We start from the raw sequence: 19,033 nt of genomic DNA on the forward strand, positions 1-19,033 counted from the left end.
GGGGAAAACCAAAAAAATGGGAATCAAAAATAAAGCATATTCCACCGGTACATGGCCATGGTGTGGGTCCTGGCAGCTTTCTGCCTGGGCGACAGCGAACTGCACGTCCTCGGGTCTAATCCAGCACCATCCTGGGGTTCTGGCAGGCAGAGAGCCGGCAGTGCCACGGGTGATGTACCTTGGGCGTCTCTGGGGAAGCTGGCTATGGTGAATAATCCCACGCAGCATTTCGGGGTAAGCAGGACCAGAGGCTGCCCAGCCGCAATGGCAAAGCGGAGGGTAGAGATGCCCCTCAGAAGCACCTGGCTGAATCAGGGTCTGAGCCCACCTGCAGGTACCAGTGCGCAGTAAATAAAGCACGTTTCAATTGCCCACTTACCCAGGAATCAGTGACAAAGGAGAGGGATGTTCAAAAGACTCATTTATTTGCACCATTAACCATTTTAACAGCCTCTCTCCAATAACGATCATTCCCATGATTAGAAGAGCAGGTGTTCAAATAATAAGAGCGATTGAGAAGCCTTGGATGGTCATTATTATTAATACCCATAATAAAAAAGATACCCGTAATAAAAAAGAACCAGGAAGACATACACTCCGCATGCTCTTTTATACCCTTTTTGTTTAGAGACTGGTAGCTCTTTCTCTGGGACACCTCGACGGAGGCTGGGCAGTAGCAGAGGCCAAGAGGCAAGATGCCAGCTGTGAAGGGATAGTATAAAAGCATCACAGGGAGAAGGCTGCACCTGCCGCACGCACAGGTACCTTCCCGCTGGCCCTACAGGGAATAAGGGACACTTTCTGGATTGGTTTTGTCCTGTTTTCTGCTCGTATTGTGCAACTGGGGTCAACAGTCTCCTCATGCGCTGCGCTGTACTAGCTCCCTGAGCAAACCCTGCTGGTTGGCAGGCAGTGCAGTTATGAAAATACATCACTTGGTCTAGACGAGCATTTTGCTCACCAGGCTGTATCCCTAAAAGCTGTGACATGGGGCATGTGCACCCTGTTCTGTATCTCTTGCTTTGGGTTGCCAGACACGAATTAACTGTACCGATAGTCACGCCGTAATGATCAGAGCTGTCCGGGTGGTTGGACAAGGTGACCACTGTAGGTCCCTTCCAGCTGAAAACAGTCTGTTCTCCTCTAAGCTGGGCAGCATGCTGCAGGTAATTTGCACCCCAGGAAAAAAATTTCAGTGCTTCAAAAGTATGGAAAAACAGCTTAAATGTTTGAAGGATATGCCTGGATGAAAACAACCCCCCATGGGAGTGAAGCTTCCATGTGAAAACAGAGTTGAAGGTGCTCCATTTCCCATGCAGAATAAATACCACACATGGCGGTCAGTTATCTCACAGTGAAACCTCTGCAGCAAGAACTTAATTGATTCTAGACACAGAAATGAAAGTTCATTTTACTGGTGTGAAGTTCAAACTATTGCTGCATCTCAGGGAGGAATAAATACATGCACGCTTTGTAAAAGCAGCGATGAGACTGCAGTATCCTTAATCCTCTGGCACGGTGAGCCCATACAGCCTCTGCAGGTCTGCCTCTGGGGACTGTACCTGTTATGGGGGGATCTCCTAGCCCGGCGGAGAGTGGGAAACTGCGCCAGAGAAATGCAGGTTTGAAACAACACACGCCTTCAGTAATAAAACACTGGAACGCTCTGACAATAGAAATGCTACATTCACTGTCGGTTGCTGTCCTCAAGTGGAAGTTGAATGGGTTTCTGGAAGATTTAAATCGAGGATGTTATTGGACTCTGCAGTCTGAGATGCCACCGCAGAATGAGTAACTCCTTGCGCTGGAGGACTGAGGGTGAAATACCCTGGGCCATGTTCAGCAGGGCATCAGAGGAGATTATCATGGTGGTCCCTCTCATCGCTGAAGCCTAGAAATATTCGCTCTCCTAATTATTTCTGCTATTGCTCACACTTGGGTAAAAAGAGTTCAGAGCCTTCTGAGACAAATCTCACCACTGCCGGAGCCCATATGCATGCTGGCGTGGGCTGGGGTGGGGACTGGCAGCATGGTGGCCACTGTGCGGACCCCTGCTTGGGTACCTGCCCTGCTCCGGAGATGTGCTGCTGGATGCTTGTACAGCAAGAGCAGGTCAGCCAGGTGTAACGAGGCTTCTCACAGACCTCCATGGCACCTCGTCATCTCAGGGACCTTGATCTCGTCTGTCCTGGTTTCAGCTGGGATAGACTTAATTTTCTTCTCGGTGTCTGGTATGGCGCTGTGTTTTGGATTTCGTGTGACAGCAAGGTTGACAGCACACTGACATTTTCCGTTGTTGCTGAGTAATGTTTATGCTAAGTCAAGGACTTTTCAGTCTCTCAGACCCTGCCAGCAAGAGGGCTAGAGGGGCACAAGAAATGGGGAGGGGACACAGCCGGGACAGCTGACTCGAACTAGCCAAAGGGATATTCCATACCATGGGACGTCAGACTCGGTATATAAACCAGGGGGGGTTGGCCAGGGCTGGCCGATCGCTGCTGGGGAACTGGCTGGGCATCTGTATCTGTCAGTGGGCAGTTAGCAGTTGTATTGTGCATCACTTGTTGGCAGGTTTTTTTCCTTTCTTTTTGGATTTTATTCCTCTCTCCCTCCTTTTCATTTCAATTGATGTTGATTTTGTTGTTTAGTAGTAGTATAGTTCATTTTATTTCAATTATTAAATTGTTCTTATCTCAACTCATGAGTTTTACCTTTTTCCCCATTTTCTTCCCCATCCCACCAGAGGAGGGAGGGCAGTGGGCAAGGGGCTTGGCTGCTGGCTGGGGTTAAACCACAACATCATCCCAACCCCAGGCTTGGCAAGAGAAAATGGAACCTGCTGCTCCAAAGCTGCTGTGTATTCCTTCCCACTTAAGCTTGGGGGCTTCAGGTCTAACATGCGCTGTGGCACTGGAGAAGAGCTCTTTAGCAGTGGTTTCTGTTAGAAGGGAACCTGGTTTCCAAGGCTGGCGGAGGTTTCAGGTGGTGATGAGTGGCATGTAGCTAGTCCTTCGCCAGCGCTTGTGGGGCAGGGCAGAGACGCTTCTCCCTGCCTGGGATGCCACAGGAACAACCTGCAGGCATGGGGATCCTGGCAGCATGGGATCCTCCAGCACATTCAGGCTTGGAAGCGTTTTCTTGCTGAAATACTACTGAGGATAAATTTCTGAGTCCTGCTCCTCCATCTCGGGCTGGCTCCCGGAGCCAGCAGCACATCTCCCCATCACCGGCTCGGTCCTGGTGTGAAATGCCTCTCTGAGCTATCGATTGCAGTTTTCAGAGGACTTTCATGCTGTTTATTGAAGGTGGTTTATTTTTTAATGGTAGCTCCAAGTTACATTTTTCTCGGTTGAGGCTGGCAGCAGCAACTGCCCCTCAAAGCTGTGGAGGTGTTGAATGTCAGGAGAGACTTTTCTTTTTCCTAAGAATCAGCATTTGCAGTGGCTTGTTAGCTTCAGGAGCCAGCTTGGAGTCCCTGCACAAAAACCAGCAGAAAGAGTTGGGTTTAGGGTAGTTTATTTTAATGAGCTGAGCAAATAAGTTGGTGGAGGGAAAAGTAGGGAGAGGAAAACTCAGGCAAATTATCAAATGTCTGATGTCAGAAAGTTGCAAGGCATAGCTGTTTAGTCCTCTGTCGCTCACTCTGTAAACTGAGGTTTCCCTGCCTTCAGTCTAATCTGCACCAGCACTTGTTCTCATGTACAGATAAGCCCCTCGCCCACCATCGGTCCTCTCTCTCGTACTCACCTTCTCCTCATGTCCTGGCATGGGGCAGGAGAAGTGGTGCTGTGCAGGACGCTTCTGTGGCCCCAGGTTTTCAGGGGCAGGGGCTTGCCCAACAGTACCTGTTTGAGGGGGGAGTGTCTGGTGGAGCCCCCGTAGGAGCTCGGGAGGGCTTCTGGGAGCGGGTCCCCACACCTTGGACCCCGATGGAGAGAGCCTAACCTGTGAGAACCACAAACCAGCAAGAGCCACTTCAATAAGTCAGAACAGGCATTGGTGGGGAATCAGCAGATTATCATACTTAACTGAAATGCAGAGTACGTCTTGGCGGCAATCTGAAGGTTTTGCCACGTGCATGACAGATAAGGTATCAGTGTTGTTACAAGTAGGTCTGCAATGCATGAAAGGGCATTTTTCTATTCAGATGGCTCAGGACGTGATCTTATGAAAGGCCAATATGTAAAACATATGCTGCTGACACGGTCCAAGCAGAAAGGCAACAGGCTTTCATTCTGTGTGGGAAGGCAAATGTGATAATCCTTCCCCACCTTGCTATTTAGGTAGCAGCGTATCAGCTGTTGCATGAGGGCACGCTGCAGTGGCGAGATGGAGATCTCCAAAAAACAGCTCCCCAAATGTAGCCTGGGGCTGCCAGCTTCTTTCTGTCCACCATGCCTTTAGCTAAAACTTACTCTGTCCACAAGGCACAGGGGTTTTCTTATGGCATGTCCCGCAAACTGACTCCAGGATTTCCAAGACTTGCTCGCTTATCGTTGGTGATGATGACCCTTCAATTAGAATTTAGCTGGCAGCTTTGGTGATGTGAGAGGCTGCAGTGACATCAGTAACAGGAGTAAAAACCTGCTTGTGTCCCACCAGCGTTGGGCTGCCACCTGCACAGCACCTCCGGAGCCTGTCATCGTATACGTAGTAATGTATGTAGTAACATATGTAGGAATATGTGACAAATGTTCCAAATGCAAATCTTTGTTGTTATAACACCCCAGAAGCCGAGGGGCTAGTTGCATCTCTTCCATCACCCACTCTTTCTGGTTTTGATGAATTAATGCAGAATAGATGATTTGTTTTTTAACATGGCCGACTAAAAGCGGTAAGACACCTTTACTTGGAAAGCAAATTGGTTCTGCTGGTGTGCTCACACTGCCTAACACTGTAACGTGTTGTTCTGTGCGTGCTCCTCCCTGTCAATCAGAGCATGAACCCACGCCACAGGCTCCATCCTAAAACACCAAACATGCAAAAAGGGTCAATGAACATGTAAATACTCCCATTAAATCAACGTGATTCCTTGTGCGCTTCAAGCAAAGCATTTAGAGAGCTTTTAGCCTATACACTCACACTGCCAAGGGAGCAACAGAAACATCACACACCAGAAACAAAATTGAAAAGGGGAAAAATGAGCGAATTGTGGAGGGGGGGATTGGATTTGTTCGATGTCCTTCAGCAATTAATGATAAGAAAGGACATCCAGCCAGGTTTTGACCTTCCCTCTAACAGAGCTTGCAGAGACAATGCCAGTGGTCACCCATGCCATCTGGCCTCTCTTACCCGCTTGTGCCCAGGATTTTTTGCAGCGAGCACCCAGGCACTTCCCTCTGGCAGGATCAGCTCCCAGCCCAGCTAGGCACTGCCAAGACCGGTTTTCTCAGAAGTAAAAGGAAAGGTAGCATTGTGAGGGATCCCCCATTCCTCCCCTTGTATTCATGAGCCCCCTCTGTATTTTTGCACTGCAACTGAAGAAAATGAACATATCTCTTGTGAACTGGCAAGGTGGAAGGGGGCAGCTTCAGTCATCACTGGGGTTCCAAGCCAGCACTTCAGACCCCTCCCCACTGATATTTTCATTAGCGAAGAGCTTAATGTTTGTAAAGCGCTGTGGTTCCTTCTCCTTCAAAGCCGTTACGCTGAAGTAATTACTAGGGCAGCAAACACTGGGGATGCGCAGACACAGAACCACAGAACGATTCAATTCCGTGTGTGGTTTTGTCCAATGGCGGGTAATATATTTCATTTTCTCAGTCCTAACACTTGTGCCATTGATTTCTGGGATGTCACAGCTGTCTGTGCTACACATGCATTTACCTACCCTACTACATGACTTGCACGTAGCTGTTTTGAGTTAAGTCACAGTTCCTATTGTTAAACAAAATATTTTAAGAATGCTTTCATTTTAATGCCAATGTTCTGAAAAGCATGCTGAGCAGAGCACGCTGCTTTTAGGGAAAAGTTCAGGCCCCTCTCCTGACATACACTCCTTTTATATTTCACTTGTCCCAGAGGGTACATCTGAAAACCAGTAACCCTTTCTCCGCAAACCTGACACATGGGATGGTTTAGGTCACAGAAGCAGCTGTTTACGTTTCCTGTTCTCACAAGCACATTGTGAAAATGGGAAGCGCTACAGATCAGACACTTTAGAAGTTATTATTAAAGGCCAGTAGCTACCATAGCAGTATCTTCCATCTTGACCCAAAAGACATGCAGCACTTCAGGTTTTGTTTAAATTGAAATGTCACCCCCACACACTCACAAATCAAAGGTCTCATGCAGCTGCCTCGTGCAGACGTTGCACACGGGGCAAACAGAGATGGCAAAGCAGCGCTCACCTCAGAAACGCAGCTTTGTGGCTTGAATTACAGCACACTGGGTGGGGAGAAAGAAAAGGTGGCCATGCCGTGACGCCAGTGTCTTGCGCTCAGTGGGCCATACCAACTGATGGGCAACGTCAGCTTGTTTCTGAAGGGTGGTGTCGCACAAAAGGGCTTGTTAAATGCCCACGAATGCAACAGGTGCACGTACTGTACTGATATACCATAAGTCATTCCCTAGAGCGCTTTCTTTCTCCAACCCACGTTCACCTAGCAGCTTATGGCGAGCGCAAAAGAGAGGCGGTATGAAAACACCACCTTTCAACAGAACCATTTTTATTGTGTTGTGAAAGACTGCATCTAAAACCAGATGAAGAGGAGTATCAAACAGCATGTTTTACCTAGTGTGTACAAAGACGCACGCCACTGAGGCTCGAGTGTGTTGATTCCTTGCTGAAACAGAAAAGAAGCAGTAACTCAGGCTTCTGCATTCTAACAACTGTTAAGAAACAAGGTAACTGAAGGGTGCAGCTTCTCGAGAGACTGGCAAACAGAAAAGGACCAGGAGACACATCTAGTATGTGCTACAGGATGGCATGGTACGATGAGAAATCAGCTGGTGGTTTTATCGCTTTCTCCATTCTCTATTAGTTTCCTTTTCTTTTCATCCGTTTTCCTCTTGAAGATGCTATCTCTGTAGAACTGAAGTTCTTTGATGCTTTCCCTGATGTCATCAAGCGCTCTGAAAAGAGAATTAAGGAGGATTTCAAAATGTCTGTGCCCATCTCCAGTTACAGCCAGATTCTAATGCTTCTGAAAAATTCCAGGCTGTAGGAAGCCAAACTCTGATATGCACGGATTGCACATCCGTCAGAGATGAAAACAAGCCTCACTAGTCTCAAGTATGCGGAAAGCAGTAAAAGTCCAGCAGCACCGATGGGTCAGGGAGTGACGTACAGCTTTTTAGCTGATGTTGCCACGGGACACAGAAGCTCCTGAAAGCCAACAGGTTCTACAGCTTCAACTATTAAAAGCAATTCAGCCCAAGAGAAGAGACGAGGGCTCCGGAGACCTGCTTTCAGCACCTGCTTTGGCCAGTTTTGCCCGCTCAGACAGCAAGGTCTGTACAGGTCTGCACGTTCCTGTGGGGTAGCACACCAACCTGCCAGTTTGATCGAGACCTCTGCTATAGATGAGTGCCCTTGCTCTCCATACAGTATACACGGACTTACCAAAGCCTGTGCATCCTGCATGACCCACTGTCTCCTCCCTTCAGAAGAACGAGAAAATGTAGCTTTCTTGGAATACATGTTAACATTGCACAGAATCTTTTATTCCAAAACCTTGAGGTAACTGCAACTTTTAGGGATGCCTCAGATGCTGGCAGAAGCGTAACTCAAAATTAAGCCCTTCCACAGAAAGGAGAAACAGCTCCCTGACACACTACGAACCTCGGAACTGGGCAGGAGCAGAACTCTCATCTCCTCATTTGCCACCTGCTGATCTTAGTGTCTGTGAACAACTCAGCACAAAACAAGGGCAGGTAAAACCCACTGTTAAGCTACCGTTTTCACATAATTTCTCCCTGCGATATCTACAAAAGTGACAGATGTACCTATGCTGCCAAACAAGCATCTTGGCTCAAACAGCAGACAGAGTGAATCAGAACAGACAAGGAAAGTTCCAGTTCTCTGTGTTTTGATAATCCCTTTCCCTATACTAACCAGGCTTTGGAGAGGAGAATACAAACATACGATGGGGAGCACAAGCACAGAGCCTCCGCTGTTGTCTGCGCTAGAAGCAGCAGTCTAGAATTCAAAGGAAATTCCACATTCTGCTCGTGAAGAGCACAGTTCCTGCCTGACAACCTCCGCTACAAGCAAACATAGAAACCTTACCTGTGAGAAGCTGCCTTCTTTGGTGCAAACTCATATTCTTCTGGATACCAGCGTCTGTAAGCCAAAAAAAGTGCCACTTAGAAGAGGAAACTGGGATTCCAAAACACATCTGGTGGCTGCTATGGGTTTGTTACAGTCAGTGAAAGAATTCCAGTTTCACTGGCATCCACAGAAGCCTGTACTCTATAAGTCAGGGTGCTGCAAACTCCAGAGCACACCTCGCACAGAGTACTTCACAGCTCTCTCTGCGCACCCCCTCAAAACAGAAGCAATGAAAGAACGAGGTGGCTGCAGGCAGCCCTCTCCCAGCAGCCTTGAACCTTGTTTTAGACAAGCACGCATTATGCCCTTAACAGGCTTCCCTAGATTCTCTTTCATATGACTACTTAATTTGGGGAACATTTACCTGCAAAGTTCTTTGACGGTGCTCACATCAATGATCCTGTAATGAAGATGCCTCATGAACTGAGGCATGTATTTGTCAAGAAATTTCTTATCTGCATGAACAGAGTTACCTACAAAGACACAAAACAAGACGTTTCTTCAAAGACATTACAAAGCCACCACGAGCAACATCTGAATGAGAAGCAGGCTAAGCGAGCTGGGGAAAGATCATAGGGTAAGAAAAGCTGTTCATAAACAGCTTGTTTATCCCATTTTCTAGTAAATATGATTGTAAAGGTTTGTCAGATTTTCATTGTGGGATCACAGTTTAAATACGTAATCCCTCTAGTAATTCTTCAGTTACTACGGTAATTTCTTCAGACTACTACAATTTCTGTTGCGCAGATAAGTATCACAGTATTATGTGATCACTGGATTTTCTGCCAAGTGAAAATAGGCACTGCCATTCATTTCACTCAGCACCAGTCCCCAGACTGTACATGAACGTCCTGAATGTAGTTGCAGGACATCTGGAAGAGTCATATTTGGCATGTGGTTCGATACACAGCGAAGAAGACACTGTCAGGTCTGCCGCTCAAACTTTGCAGTCACAGACTGCAGTCAGCAGTTCAGTTGCCCACCCCAGTTATAACTGTATATGGAAACAGTAATGCAAAAAAGAACCAAAGTTTCCTGCAGCAGTGGCATGCAATACTTGCTTTAGGGAATCTGCAGGATGGATGATGCCATCACTGAACCTCTCCTTACTAAACAGGTTTTGATTTGCATGCCAGATGTCAGCATAGAGATGAAGGCATCCCCACCATGTGCATCAGCTGGCCTTTTGGCATCCAGCTGGCATCCGCACGAGGGATGATACTGTTATTAATAAGAATAAACATACTTTACCTGCAAGAGGACAGAGACCCGGGGGTGTCTGTTGTCGCACAAAGGACAGGAACTCATACTCTGCTTGCTGCAGTGAAATCTTACTCTCCTTCACAGCCTTAGTAAGGCCAGACTGCAAAAAAGAGCCATCCGTCAGAAATCAGAAACACACAGTGCCGGAAAAGATACTTCCAGAAATGCTCAGCAGCAAAAGGTCAACCCTTCAAGTGTTATTTGTTTAAGGAGAGGCATTTGCCTCCCCAGCACACAGCAGTAGGTATAAATAAACTGAAATAATCAGGACCCTGGCTTAAGTGTTTATCAAGACTCCTATAAATCAGAAAAGTTCCTTCCTCCTTCTTTTTTTCAATAGTTAAATGTCAAATCTGCTCCAAGTGTTCTCAGTGACTTGTTTCCATCTGGCTATGCTATATATTTCCACGACTGTGCCGCAAAAATCTACTTGACAGATCCAAGTGGTGGTTAAAAAATTCATTATGTGGCTGCATTTTCATCTACATTCTAATTGCTTCTCTTCTCTTAGTCAATTAAAAATAAGTAGCTCCTCAGAAGCAGCGATAACATTATGCTACCATCTCCAATTCACTCGTGAACTGAAGCTGAATTTGAGTCAACTGGAGAAGGGGAAAAGCACCCATCACAGTAAATTAATATTAATTTTCCAAACTCGTGCTAATCCTTCCCAGGGAGAGTGAGATGCCGAAGGAGGAAGGAGGGGAGGGGTTACAGATGTCTTAAAACTTCAGCCCTTAATTGAAAACTAACTTGAATTTCAATTCATAATCACGGATTGGAAAATCCATTCACTTTCTTGCTACCGGCAAGGAGGAAGCTTTCTTTGGTGGCTGAAAGAACTGCAAATAATCTCTTGCTGCTAAAGTTAAGCTCTCAGCAAAAAAACACCAGGTTTACAGTGCTGAGGGGACAGGCAGAAACAACAATACAGTGCTTACAGTAAAACAGCCACTTTAAATTGGCAGCAAGAAAACTACATTTTGTTGGCTCTGGACTATTCTACACCAATCTTGTGCCTCTTCTTACTTAGGGCTTCAAGCCACATCTTCCCTTCTCCCTCAGAATTACTCTGTGAATTATTTTAGGCAACGCAGAACAGATTTCACCGGGAGGAGCTGTGAGAGGACTCCATCCAACCCAGCCCACAGCCTGGGCTCCTGCAGAAACAGGCCAGGGCCAACGGCTCAACAAGCAGACCAGGGAGCCAAACCGACATCCTAACCTCACACCAAGAGGCACGATGCCAAGCCTCCACCTCTGAAGACGGGAACCAGCTGCACATATCTGAGTGACAGATGCCATTCCCGGGCCCACCGACACTCGTTTCACCCTGCCTGCAACTCTCCCATGAGCTGTCACTCCAGCCATCTCAGGGGACCGCTCAGCAGCTGTTGGCCTTTGCTGATGCTTCCAGCTCTCAAGTCTGACAGCAGCTTCCAGAGCTATCCAAACTTGTAAAAAAACCAGGCTACAGGGCACAGGCCACTTCAGGACAACTTCGCAGCTGAGACATGGGACGAAGACTCAAGATACACAAATACAATAAGCAACTATGCCATGGATGACTTGCGAGACCTTGGCCAAAACACTACACATCAGCTCCTTGGTACAAAGTAAGGAGGATACTTGCTGTCTCCCATTCTTCATCCCCTCTGAATGCAAACTGTTCAGCACAGGACTTGTCCCTTTTTAGGTGACTGTACTGCAACTAATAATCCTGAATTATACGTCATTCTCATCATTGCAAAGAACGAGAAATCATCTGCTCTAGAAGGGTTACCTTCCCATGATGCTCCTTGCACCACTCGGACATGCCATCCAGCAGCTCGTCAGGCTGATTAATAATCAGGTTAGGGCCCTGCCGGGAAGAGAAAAAGACAAAAGTAAGGAGAAAAAGTTTAGTACCAAGTGGTTTCAGGCCTGAGACACAACACTGCCACGCACAGCGACCAGGGTGGCAGGAGTTGCCGCTTGGAGAACACAGAGCGGGCGCTCGGAGGTGTAAAGCGAAGGCCGCACCCCCATGCTCCCGCCTCGGCCCGAAGCGCCTGCCGTGGGCGGCCGAGGCGGCCCGAGCCCCGAGGCAGCGAGGGCCGGTGCCCGGCAGTTCCTCGGTTCCAGCTGCCCCTGGAAGCAGGAAGGTGCCGGCGGCCCAGCAGGCCCAGGCCCCCAGGCGGCAGGGCCGGGTGCCGGCAGGGCCGGGTGCCGGCAGGGCCCGGCGGCTCCCCCTCACCCACCTCGGCCAGGACGTTGAGGTCGCAGTCGGTGATGAGGCAGGCCATCTCCAGGATCTGGTCCTTCTCCACGTCCAGGCCCGTCATCTGCCAGAGGGGAGCGGGCTGTCAGCGCGGCCGCGGGCCGACCGCGACCCCCTCCCCTCCCCTCCCCTCCCCTCCCCACCTCCCTCCCCGCACCTCCAGGTCCACCCAGACCATCCGCTGGCCCATGCCGCCACCGGCCATGGCCGCCGCCCGCCGCCGGCCCCGCCACAGCCGCCCGCTGCAGCCCCGCAGCCGACCCAGGCCAGCGCGGCTGCCGCCCAGCATCGCCGCCAGGCCGCAAAGCGCGGCCGCACCACAACTCCCGGCAGGGCCCGCGGCGGCAGCCCCCAGGCGGGCGCGGGCGGCGGGCGCGGGGGCTGCTGGGAGATGTAGGCGCGGCGGCACGCGGACACCCAGCGCTGGAGGGGCATGCACCGGGAACTGGCTCCGCCGGGGCGGGACACGACGGGGAGACCCCGCGGCTGGCCCGGCCTCGGTGCCACGCAGGCAGCGTTACCGCCCCAGGCCCAAGGGAGGCTGGTTCACCCACGGCTATGAGCTTTCTTCCAGGGAGACTTTTAATTCTCTAAGGAACATTCACATTTTCTGTATCAAAAATGCCGTGCGAAATATTTTAAGATGGCAGAAAGCACCCGTCCCACCTCCGTTTAAAAGGGGGTTACCCCCACAGCTGGTACAGACTGGCCCCCTTCCACCCCACTGCAAAAGCATCAACAGCTGCTTCCCTGCAGTACGGTTTCTCCGAAACGGCAGCACATCGGGTCATTTCCCCACAAAAAGCCCTGAGGTACAGAGTTAACACGCCTAAAATTCAGATGCTAGTTTTGGAGGGCTACGCCATTAGTAGTTTTACAAACATTAAAAGGTAACTTTGATGGATTGGTCGGTATTTTTTTATATGTGTACTCAGTAAGAAACAGATTGAGCATTCTCTGCTGTCAAGTTCTTTGAAGCCTGCCGCACAGGCGTTAATGCCGCGCCGGGTGCCACTTGGCCTCTCTGTCTCTGTAGCTCTCCCTCCGGTAGTCATGGTTCCAGCCATCACCGTGCCTGTCGTCATAGCCAGGTTCCTCTCTGCCTGCCCTGAAGTGATGCTCGGCACCAGCATCGTGCCCCCTCTCCTCAAAGCCGTACTCCTCCCTCTTGCCCCTGCAGTAGTCAGGGCCCCGGTCCCCAAAGCGCTGCTCACGACCAAAGTGCCTGCCGTCCAGGTGGTAGGGGTGGGCGCTCAGCCTGCCCTTGCGTGACACAGGCATCTCTGGGCGCCGTGGCATTTGGGAGGCTGGCAAGGGGTGGAAGCCATGAGGAGCATGCTGGTAGCCAGGCAGGGCAAAGCCAGGCTGCTCATACTTCCCCCCGAACGGGGGCTGCTGCCACATGGTGCTGTTCATCTGTGAAGAGACGAGGAAAAGGGTTGGTGGGTTTGGTATGCTTGCCTTCCAGGAGAGCACTCCAACCAGTCTGGGGCCGAGGAAATGCTAACCCCTGAGGCAGCCGCCAAACCACACGTTAATTGTGCTGCAAAGGCAGGGGAAAACAAAAGTTCTTTGTTTGGAAATGAGAGTAAACACTAACTTACAGGACAGCTATTACCAATGGCTTCATCTTAGGATTGTTTCATCTTGGGAGCTGAACTCCTAAAGCTCAAGGCCCTCCCTGACTAACCGCCTTGGTAGCAGGAACTGTAAACCTCCTGGAATCATCATTTCAATGCTCCCAAAAGATATTCCCACCACCTCTCACACTCATTACAGGAAACAAATACTCAAAACTAGAGACAACTCCACCAGATGTTATCTGTCAGCTGCAGACAACTGCAGGGTCAGATGCCATTAGTGAGCAAACAGCATACCACCGCTTGTCTCTGAAGGTTCTCAGCAAGCGGCAGAGACCGCTGTGATGATGTGAATCCCGCTGCTACCATGCTGTCAGGACCCCTGTCATATCTGCAGGCAAAAAAACAAATAAGGAATTTTAGCTTTAAACACAGTTCCAGTGGCATCTGCACCTTAGTGGCGTTTCTCCCATTAGAAGCAAAACAACCATCCAAACATCAGCTGGAACTCACTACCATGGTCAGAAACTGGGAAGAAAGACCAAACTGCACTCAGAAAGAGAGCCAGGCACACAGCGAACCATGCAAATGCTGCTTTCTACTTCAAGCTATGCGCACGTACCCCCCATGCGTGCTGATGGGGCTCGTACCTGCTGCAGTTTGAAGCCGGATGCAGCGTGCTAGACAGGCTGGTGCTGGCGGCTCCGTGAGGGGAACACAATGGATTGCCATCTTGAGATGCGTGACTGCTCCCTTAAGAGAAACAAAACATTTCATGAGGCCAACAAACACGAGTTAGAGCAACTTGAGTCTGAAGAAAACTGGTAAGACACTAAAAGTTTTCACATGCCAAATCAGCCCTTGAGTTTTGGCAGTGACCCACACAGGCACACGATCCAGTCTCCAAAACGAGATGTTGCAAGTGTCTTAATTAAGATGCAGTTGGGTGGCAATATTCTGGCCAATCTGCCTCATTTGACTGACATCAGAGGCAACTTTTACTGTTTGTGTGATAATTTCGATCAGCTTTCAAGGGTAATATATAATCAAAAGAATATAACCAAAATAATAATTTTAAAAAAAAAAGAAACAAAAGACTCAGCTCAGGGATTATGCTTGGCTGAAAGGTGCTCTGCTAAAGCCCAGGGACAGAAGCACACGCCTGCTCGCCACCATCGTTCCGCTAAATCACCGGCTGTGAGGTGTGGGGTCGTCTGGTGAGACGCGCACATGCAATTTACTCAAATAAATATAAATCCGTCGGACGCTGCGAGGGGGCAGCTGACAGCCCATTTGCTTTCTCTCGAGGTTATTTACTGTTTCTTTTTGTGGGTACCTGATCGGAACTGGATTTTGATGGGCCTTCCGTACAGTTTGATCCCGTTGAGCAGGCTCAATCCGTACGGGACGGATTCCTCATGTTTGAAATTCACGAACGCAAACTGCTTCGGCCTGCCGTCTCTGTCCTTGGGGATTTTAACCGTAATTACCGGGCCTGCCTGCGAATCACGAAATAAAGGCGTTAAAAGCAAAACGCAGCCGCTCTCCCAACAGCCGGGGGGCGGTCGCCACCCACCGGCCGCGGCCCCTACGAGCGCCGCGCTTGTTTGTCCTCCGGCGGCCGCCGTAGCCCGGCCTGGGCCCGCCCCGGCGCCCCCCCGGTATAAAGCGCGGACGGGCGGAGCGGCTGCCTGCCGGTACCTGGTGGAACAGCTCGAAGATGAGCTCCTCGGTGACCTTGGGGTCCAGGTTCCCCACGAAGAGGGTCCGATCGGCCTCGGCCGCCGCCGCCCCCATCGCCGCGGCCGGGCAGCCCTCTCTCAGCGGCGCCAACGTTTGGCTCTGCGCAGGCGCCGTCGGCGGGACGTGCTGCGTCAGCGGGCGTGAGCGGGCGTGCCCTGCCCCTGGCGGCGGCGGCGGGGCCGCGGGGCGGGAGAGGGCCGCGGGGCCGGCGGCCGGGGGAGTCGCGCTCGGGGGCCGGGGCCGAGCGAGGAGGCAGCAACCTGTGGGCTCAGAAACCGGCCGGGGCGGCGGGAGGGCCCCGCGCCTGCGAGACGCCGCGCTCCCACCGCCCCGCTGCCTCCGGGGCCGCGCAGCTCGGCGGTAACTTAGAATAAACCCTGTTTATCGCGGTGGAGTTGTCGCGGGCACCAGCTGTGCGGCTGCAATGGCTCGCAGCGCCGCGGGGGTCGCGGAATCTCTTCCTCTTGGTCAAACGGCACCCTTAAAAACTGGTACGGACTGAAAACCCACCTGAATTAGTGGTTTGCGGAGCGGAAGATCTGCACGGCTCCCGGTCCCTGCAGCGTCATGGTGGGAAGCGGGTGGCCCCTCTGCAGGCGCTTTTCCCCCTCCCCAGCTGTGGTTTCAGCTGCACCCCTCGTGGAGCTGGGGTGTCCGTGTCCCCGGCCCCCCCCTTGCGGGGCTGGGGTCCCCCCTCGGCACGAGCGGCAGGCACGGACACCGACATCGGTTGGTGTCAAAAGCAGCGCGGGGAGGAGAGGGGTGAAGGCAGCTGGAGAGCAGCGCTTTACGTTACGGGCCGCCGTTGGGTGCCGTTGCTGCAGGCCAGGGGGGCCGCTTGGGCCCCTCTGTTACATCTCAATACGAAGTGGGCGCTTTGGGGTTTGTGTCTGGGCAGAGCGCTGGCCGGTTGGCCCCCAGCTACTTTACATCCCCAGGTATTACACAAAACAGTTCCCTGCCCTCATCACTTGATCAAGTACTGTTCTTCCCAGCAACTGCGATCCCCGGGATGTTTGTGAAGATGCCGGGTGTGAAACAGGGGTGTTTTCCATCTGGGAAAAAAATGTTGAAAGGGGAAGTTGAGCCTTCATTTTTCATTAGATTCCAACATGTTATGGCAGATCCTATTTTCTTGTTAATTAGGTGCTGTTCATTTTCTTCACTTCATTACTTACTACCGCACCTAGAATTTATATTCATTTGGTTTAATCGTGTTCGCCTGGTTAAATTCTAAACAGTTACTCATTCAGAAAGGAAATTACTACCTCACTTTGCCAGGACTTCCACTTTGCCTTAATTTCCCCAGAGCCTCGTTTGCTTTCCTCTGCCTTTTGGGTTTTCCCCGCCCATCCCCCCCCACCCACCCCTTTCTGGGTCCCCCTGGGCTTGGCTGGGAGCGAGTGTGATGCTTGCACCTTCCTTGGCACGGTCCACATATGCGGGTGTCTTCCAGCGGGCGCCGTGGCCATGCGCAGATAAATTCAGAGAGCTGCAGAAGGTGCCGATGGGCTCAGGCGTTGCCCATCGCAGCCTCGCGCTGCCCAGGCTCAAAAAAAAAAAACCAGCAAGAGAATGGGGAACTACTTCAGGTTCACAGGCATGCTTTTGTAATTCTGTTGTGGGTTTTTTCCCTTTTTGTGTTACTATTTTATGCCCTTTTTGCTCTTCAAAGAAGCAAAATGGAAAACCTGAGAGTTTTTTGCTCTGAGGGGGCAAAACACATGCTTTAGCTGACTACTTTTGCTCTTAATGTGAAGGTGCTCTTAAATATTACAGAAATTTCAGCCAATGCCACTCACTAGGAATTCAGAAGAGGCTCTTTGTGTTTTACTTCTCCCTCTTGCACCTCCTCGCCTCCTATAGCCCAGCCTAGCTGTCCAGGACAGCAGCGTTCATGCAAAATGAGCAGCTAGTCCTCAGAGCTTTTGCTTGTGCCTCGTGCAGCTCTTGCCCTGCCTTCTGGGTTACGACTCAAGCTGTAGCTCCCCAACACCTCCCTTCCAGCCAGAGGCTCTGGCTCAGCTCCAGGGCAGTGCAGGAGCCCAGTGGCCTCTTCGCCCTTTCCACATGCTGCCTCTGCCCCTGGCGCTGGTTGCAGGTGTCAGCTGTGCCTTCCCTCTCACCTGGCCACGGCTCCCGCTTCTCCAGTTGTTCAGCCATGACTTCTCTGAGAGTGGCAGCGCTGTGGTCGTGGGGTGTCACAGCACTAGCAAAACTAGCCGGCTGCAACAAGGCTTTTACCATCACATACCAGGTTAACTTCAATAAGTAGTTATTGCCGCACCTTGCCCCAGCACAGCCACCAGCAGGGCTGCTCGATCAAAAGCTGATGCCCAAAAATTCCTGCGGCCTGACAGCCATAATTATGCCCACTGATAGAGAGCAGTCACAGAGCTGCTGCAAATGATGGTCCTTTCTCCGGAGAGCAGGGTCACACCAGCTAATGCAGCAGCAGCCCACCTCTCCCCCACGCTGTTCTCATTATGGCCATTGAACTTCTGGGGGCTGATGGGCAGCTGTACAGAGAGGGAGAGCAGCTGACAAAAATAACAGCCACGGTTACTACTGAGTAGCGTGAGCTTCAGTCGCTGTTTTGCTTCGCTGCTTTGGCTTCATACTCAGACACGGGGTGAGCTGGGGTACATCACCACCTGCAAGAGGAGGAGGGAGATGGGAGGAAGGAAAGGTGGGGTCCCACCATCTCATTTTACACCCTCCCCATCATGCTGGCTGCGTCCTGCCGTTCCCAAAGCTTGCATGGGCAAGGGGAGAGCTGAGCCATTCGTCACCCGAGTCAGCGTATTCCCGGCATGAGCCTGACCTGCCACCTCAGGTGCCACCATGATTCCTGTTGGAGAGCAACAGGCAGAATACGGCCCAGCCTCCTTGCTGGGAAAGGCTTTCAGCAACTCCTGGCAGTTGCAACAGAAGGGTAATTGTAGCTACAAACTTCTCCATAAGGGAATCACTGTGCTTTTTAAACAGACCATAAAAATCCCCAACGATGCCGACATTCGAACAGTTAAACAGCGATTAAAGACGCCAGCACTACAAGACCTGGGCATGTTATTTCCAGAGAACATGTCAGCAGCTGCTGAATTTCTGCCTTTACTGCACCGCGCTAGCAGGCACGGAGGTCTTTATGGAAACAGTGGTGTTATATTCAGCGTTAATTAGCGAGCGGCACAGGTCCTGAGCTGCCTCTGCATATCCTCTGCTTGTCAGCTCCGTTTCGTGGAGCTGGGCAATGAGGCCATTGCTGGCACTTGCAGCAGTGCCAGAAAGCCGTGCTGCTTGCACAGGGCATGCCGGTGGCTCCGGGGGTGGTCACGCCAGGCACAGCTGGGGCTGGCAGTGTCATCAGCGTGGTCTCTTTCTTACTGTATGCCTCTGTCAAAAGTAGTAAGATTTGTGACAGGACTCTTATCAGTATATATCCTGTGAGAATATTGCTGGGGCTGCAGCATTCTGTCAAATGATTTTTACAGGTTTACCAAAAAGATCAGCAGGTACTTTTGGCTCTGCGAGTGCTTGGGGTTGTCTGGGTGCAAGGTGTGCTGCTCCCCTTGAGAGCATCCTGGGGTTTTTTCCCCAACTTTTCAGACAGGTCATGCAGGATTTGCCCAGCAACCAGTCTGGGTTCGGACAATCTCTCTGCATTTGCAGCCAAAGTCTTTTCCCCACAAGAATGGATTTTGGTCTTAACAAAGCACATTGCGGTTGGAAGAGGGAAGCTTCTTGGAAGCTCTGCTCCAGCCGGGGAGGGTGGCAGGGAAGGGAACTTGGGCGCAATTACTGTCTGTGGGCTGGGGTGAGCCAGTGGGGTTACCCCAAACCTGGTTGCTGGCGTGCAGATCGGGCTTTGAGTGCTGGTGCTGCCCGTGTCACACAAATCCCAGCCTGCAGACACCG

The 19,033-nt window shown here is 51.0% G+C and overlaps 2 protein-coding genes across 2 annotated transcripts; both read right to left on the reverse strand.

Annotated features, from left to right (window-relative positions):
* Nucleotides 1-6,651: 6,651 nt before the first annotated feature.
* On the reverse strand, nt 6,652-12,130 carry REXO2 (RNA exonuclease 2). The gene is made up of 7 exons (XM_055819362.1): nt 11,953-12,130; nt 11,776-11,859; nt 11,319-11,396; nt 9,524-9,635; nt 8,637-8,745; nt 8,231-8,284; nt 6,652-7,074 (listed from the first exon to the last, which is right to left on the reverse strand). Exons 1-7 carry the CDS (start codon nt 12,082-12,084, stop codon nt 6,945-6,947), a joined length of 699 nt encoding a protein of 232 aa, XP_055675337.1. The 5' UTR covers nt 12,085-12,130; the 3' UTR covers nt 6,652-6,944.
* Nucleotides 12,131-12,354: 224 nt separating this feature from the next.
* Nucleotides 12,355-15,242, reverse strand: RBM7 (RNA binding motif protein 7). Its single transcript, XM_055819361.1, has 5 exons — nt 15,077-15,242; nt 14,712-14,874; nt 14,026-14,128; nt 13,673-13,766; nt 12,355-13,211 (listed from the first exon to the last, which is right to left on the reverse strand). The coding sequence occupies exons 1-5, from the start codon at nt 15,170-15,172 to the stop codon at nt 12,789-12,791; spliced, it is 879 nt and encodes a 292-aa protein (XP_055675336.1). The 5' UTR covers nt 15,173-15,242; the 3' UTR covers nt 12,355-12,788.
* Nucleotides 15,243-19,033: the final 3,791 nt, after the last annotated feature.

This window comes from Falco peregrinus, chromosome 15 (genome assembly GCF_023634155.1).
Source record: "Falco peregrinus isolate bFalPer1 chromosome 15, bFalPer1.pri, whole genome shotgun sequence".
NCBI classification, from domain to species: domain Eukaryota; kingdom Metazoa; phylum Chordata; class Aves; order Falconiformes; family Falconidae; genus Falco; species Falco peregrinus.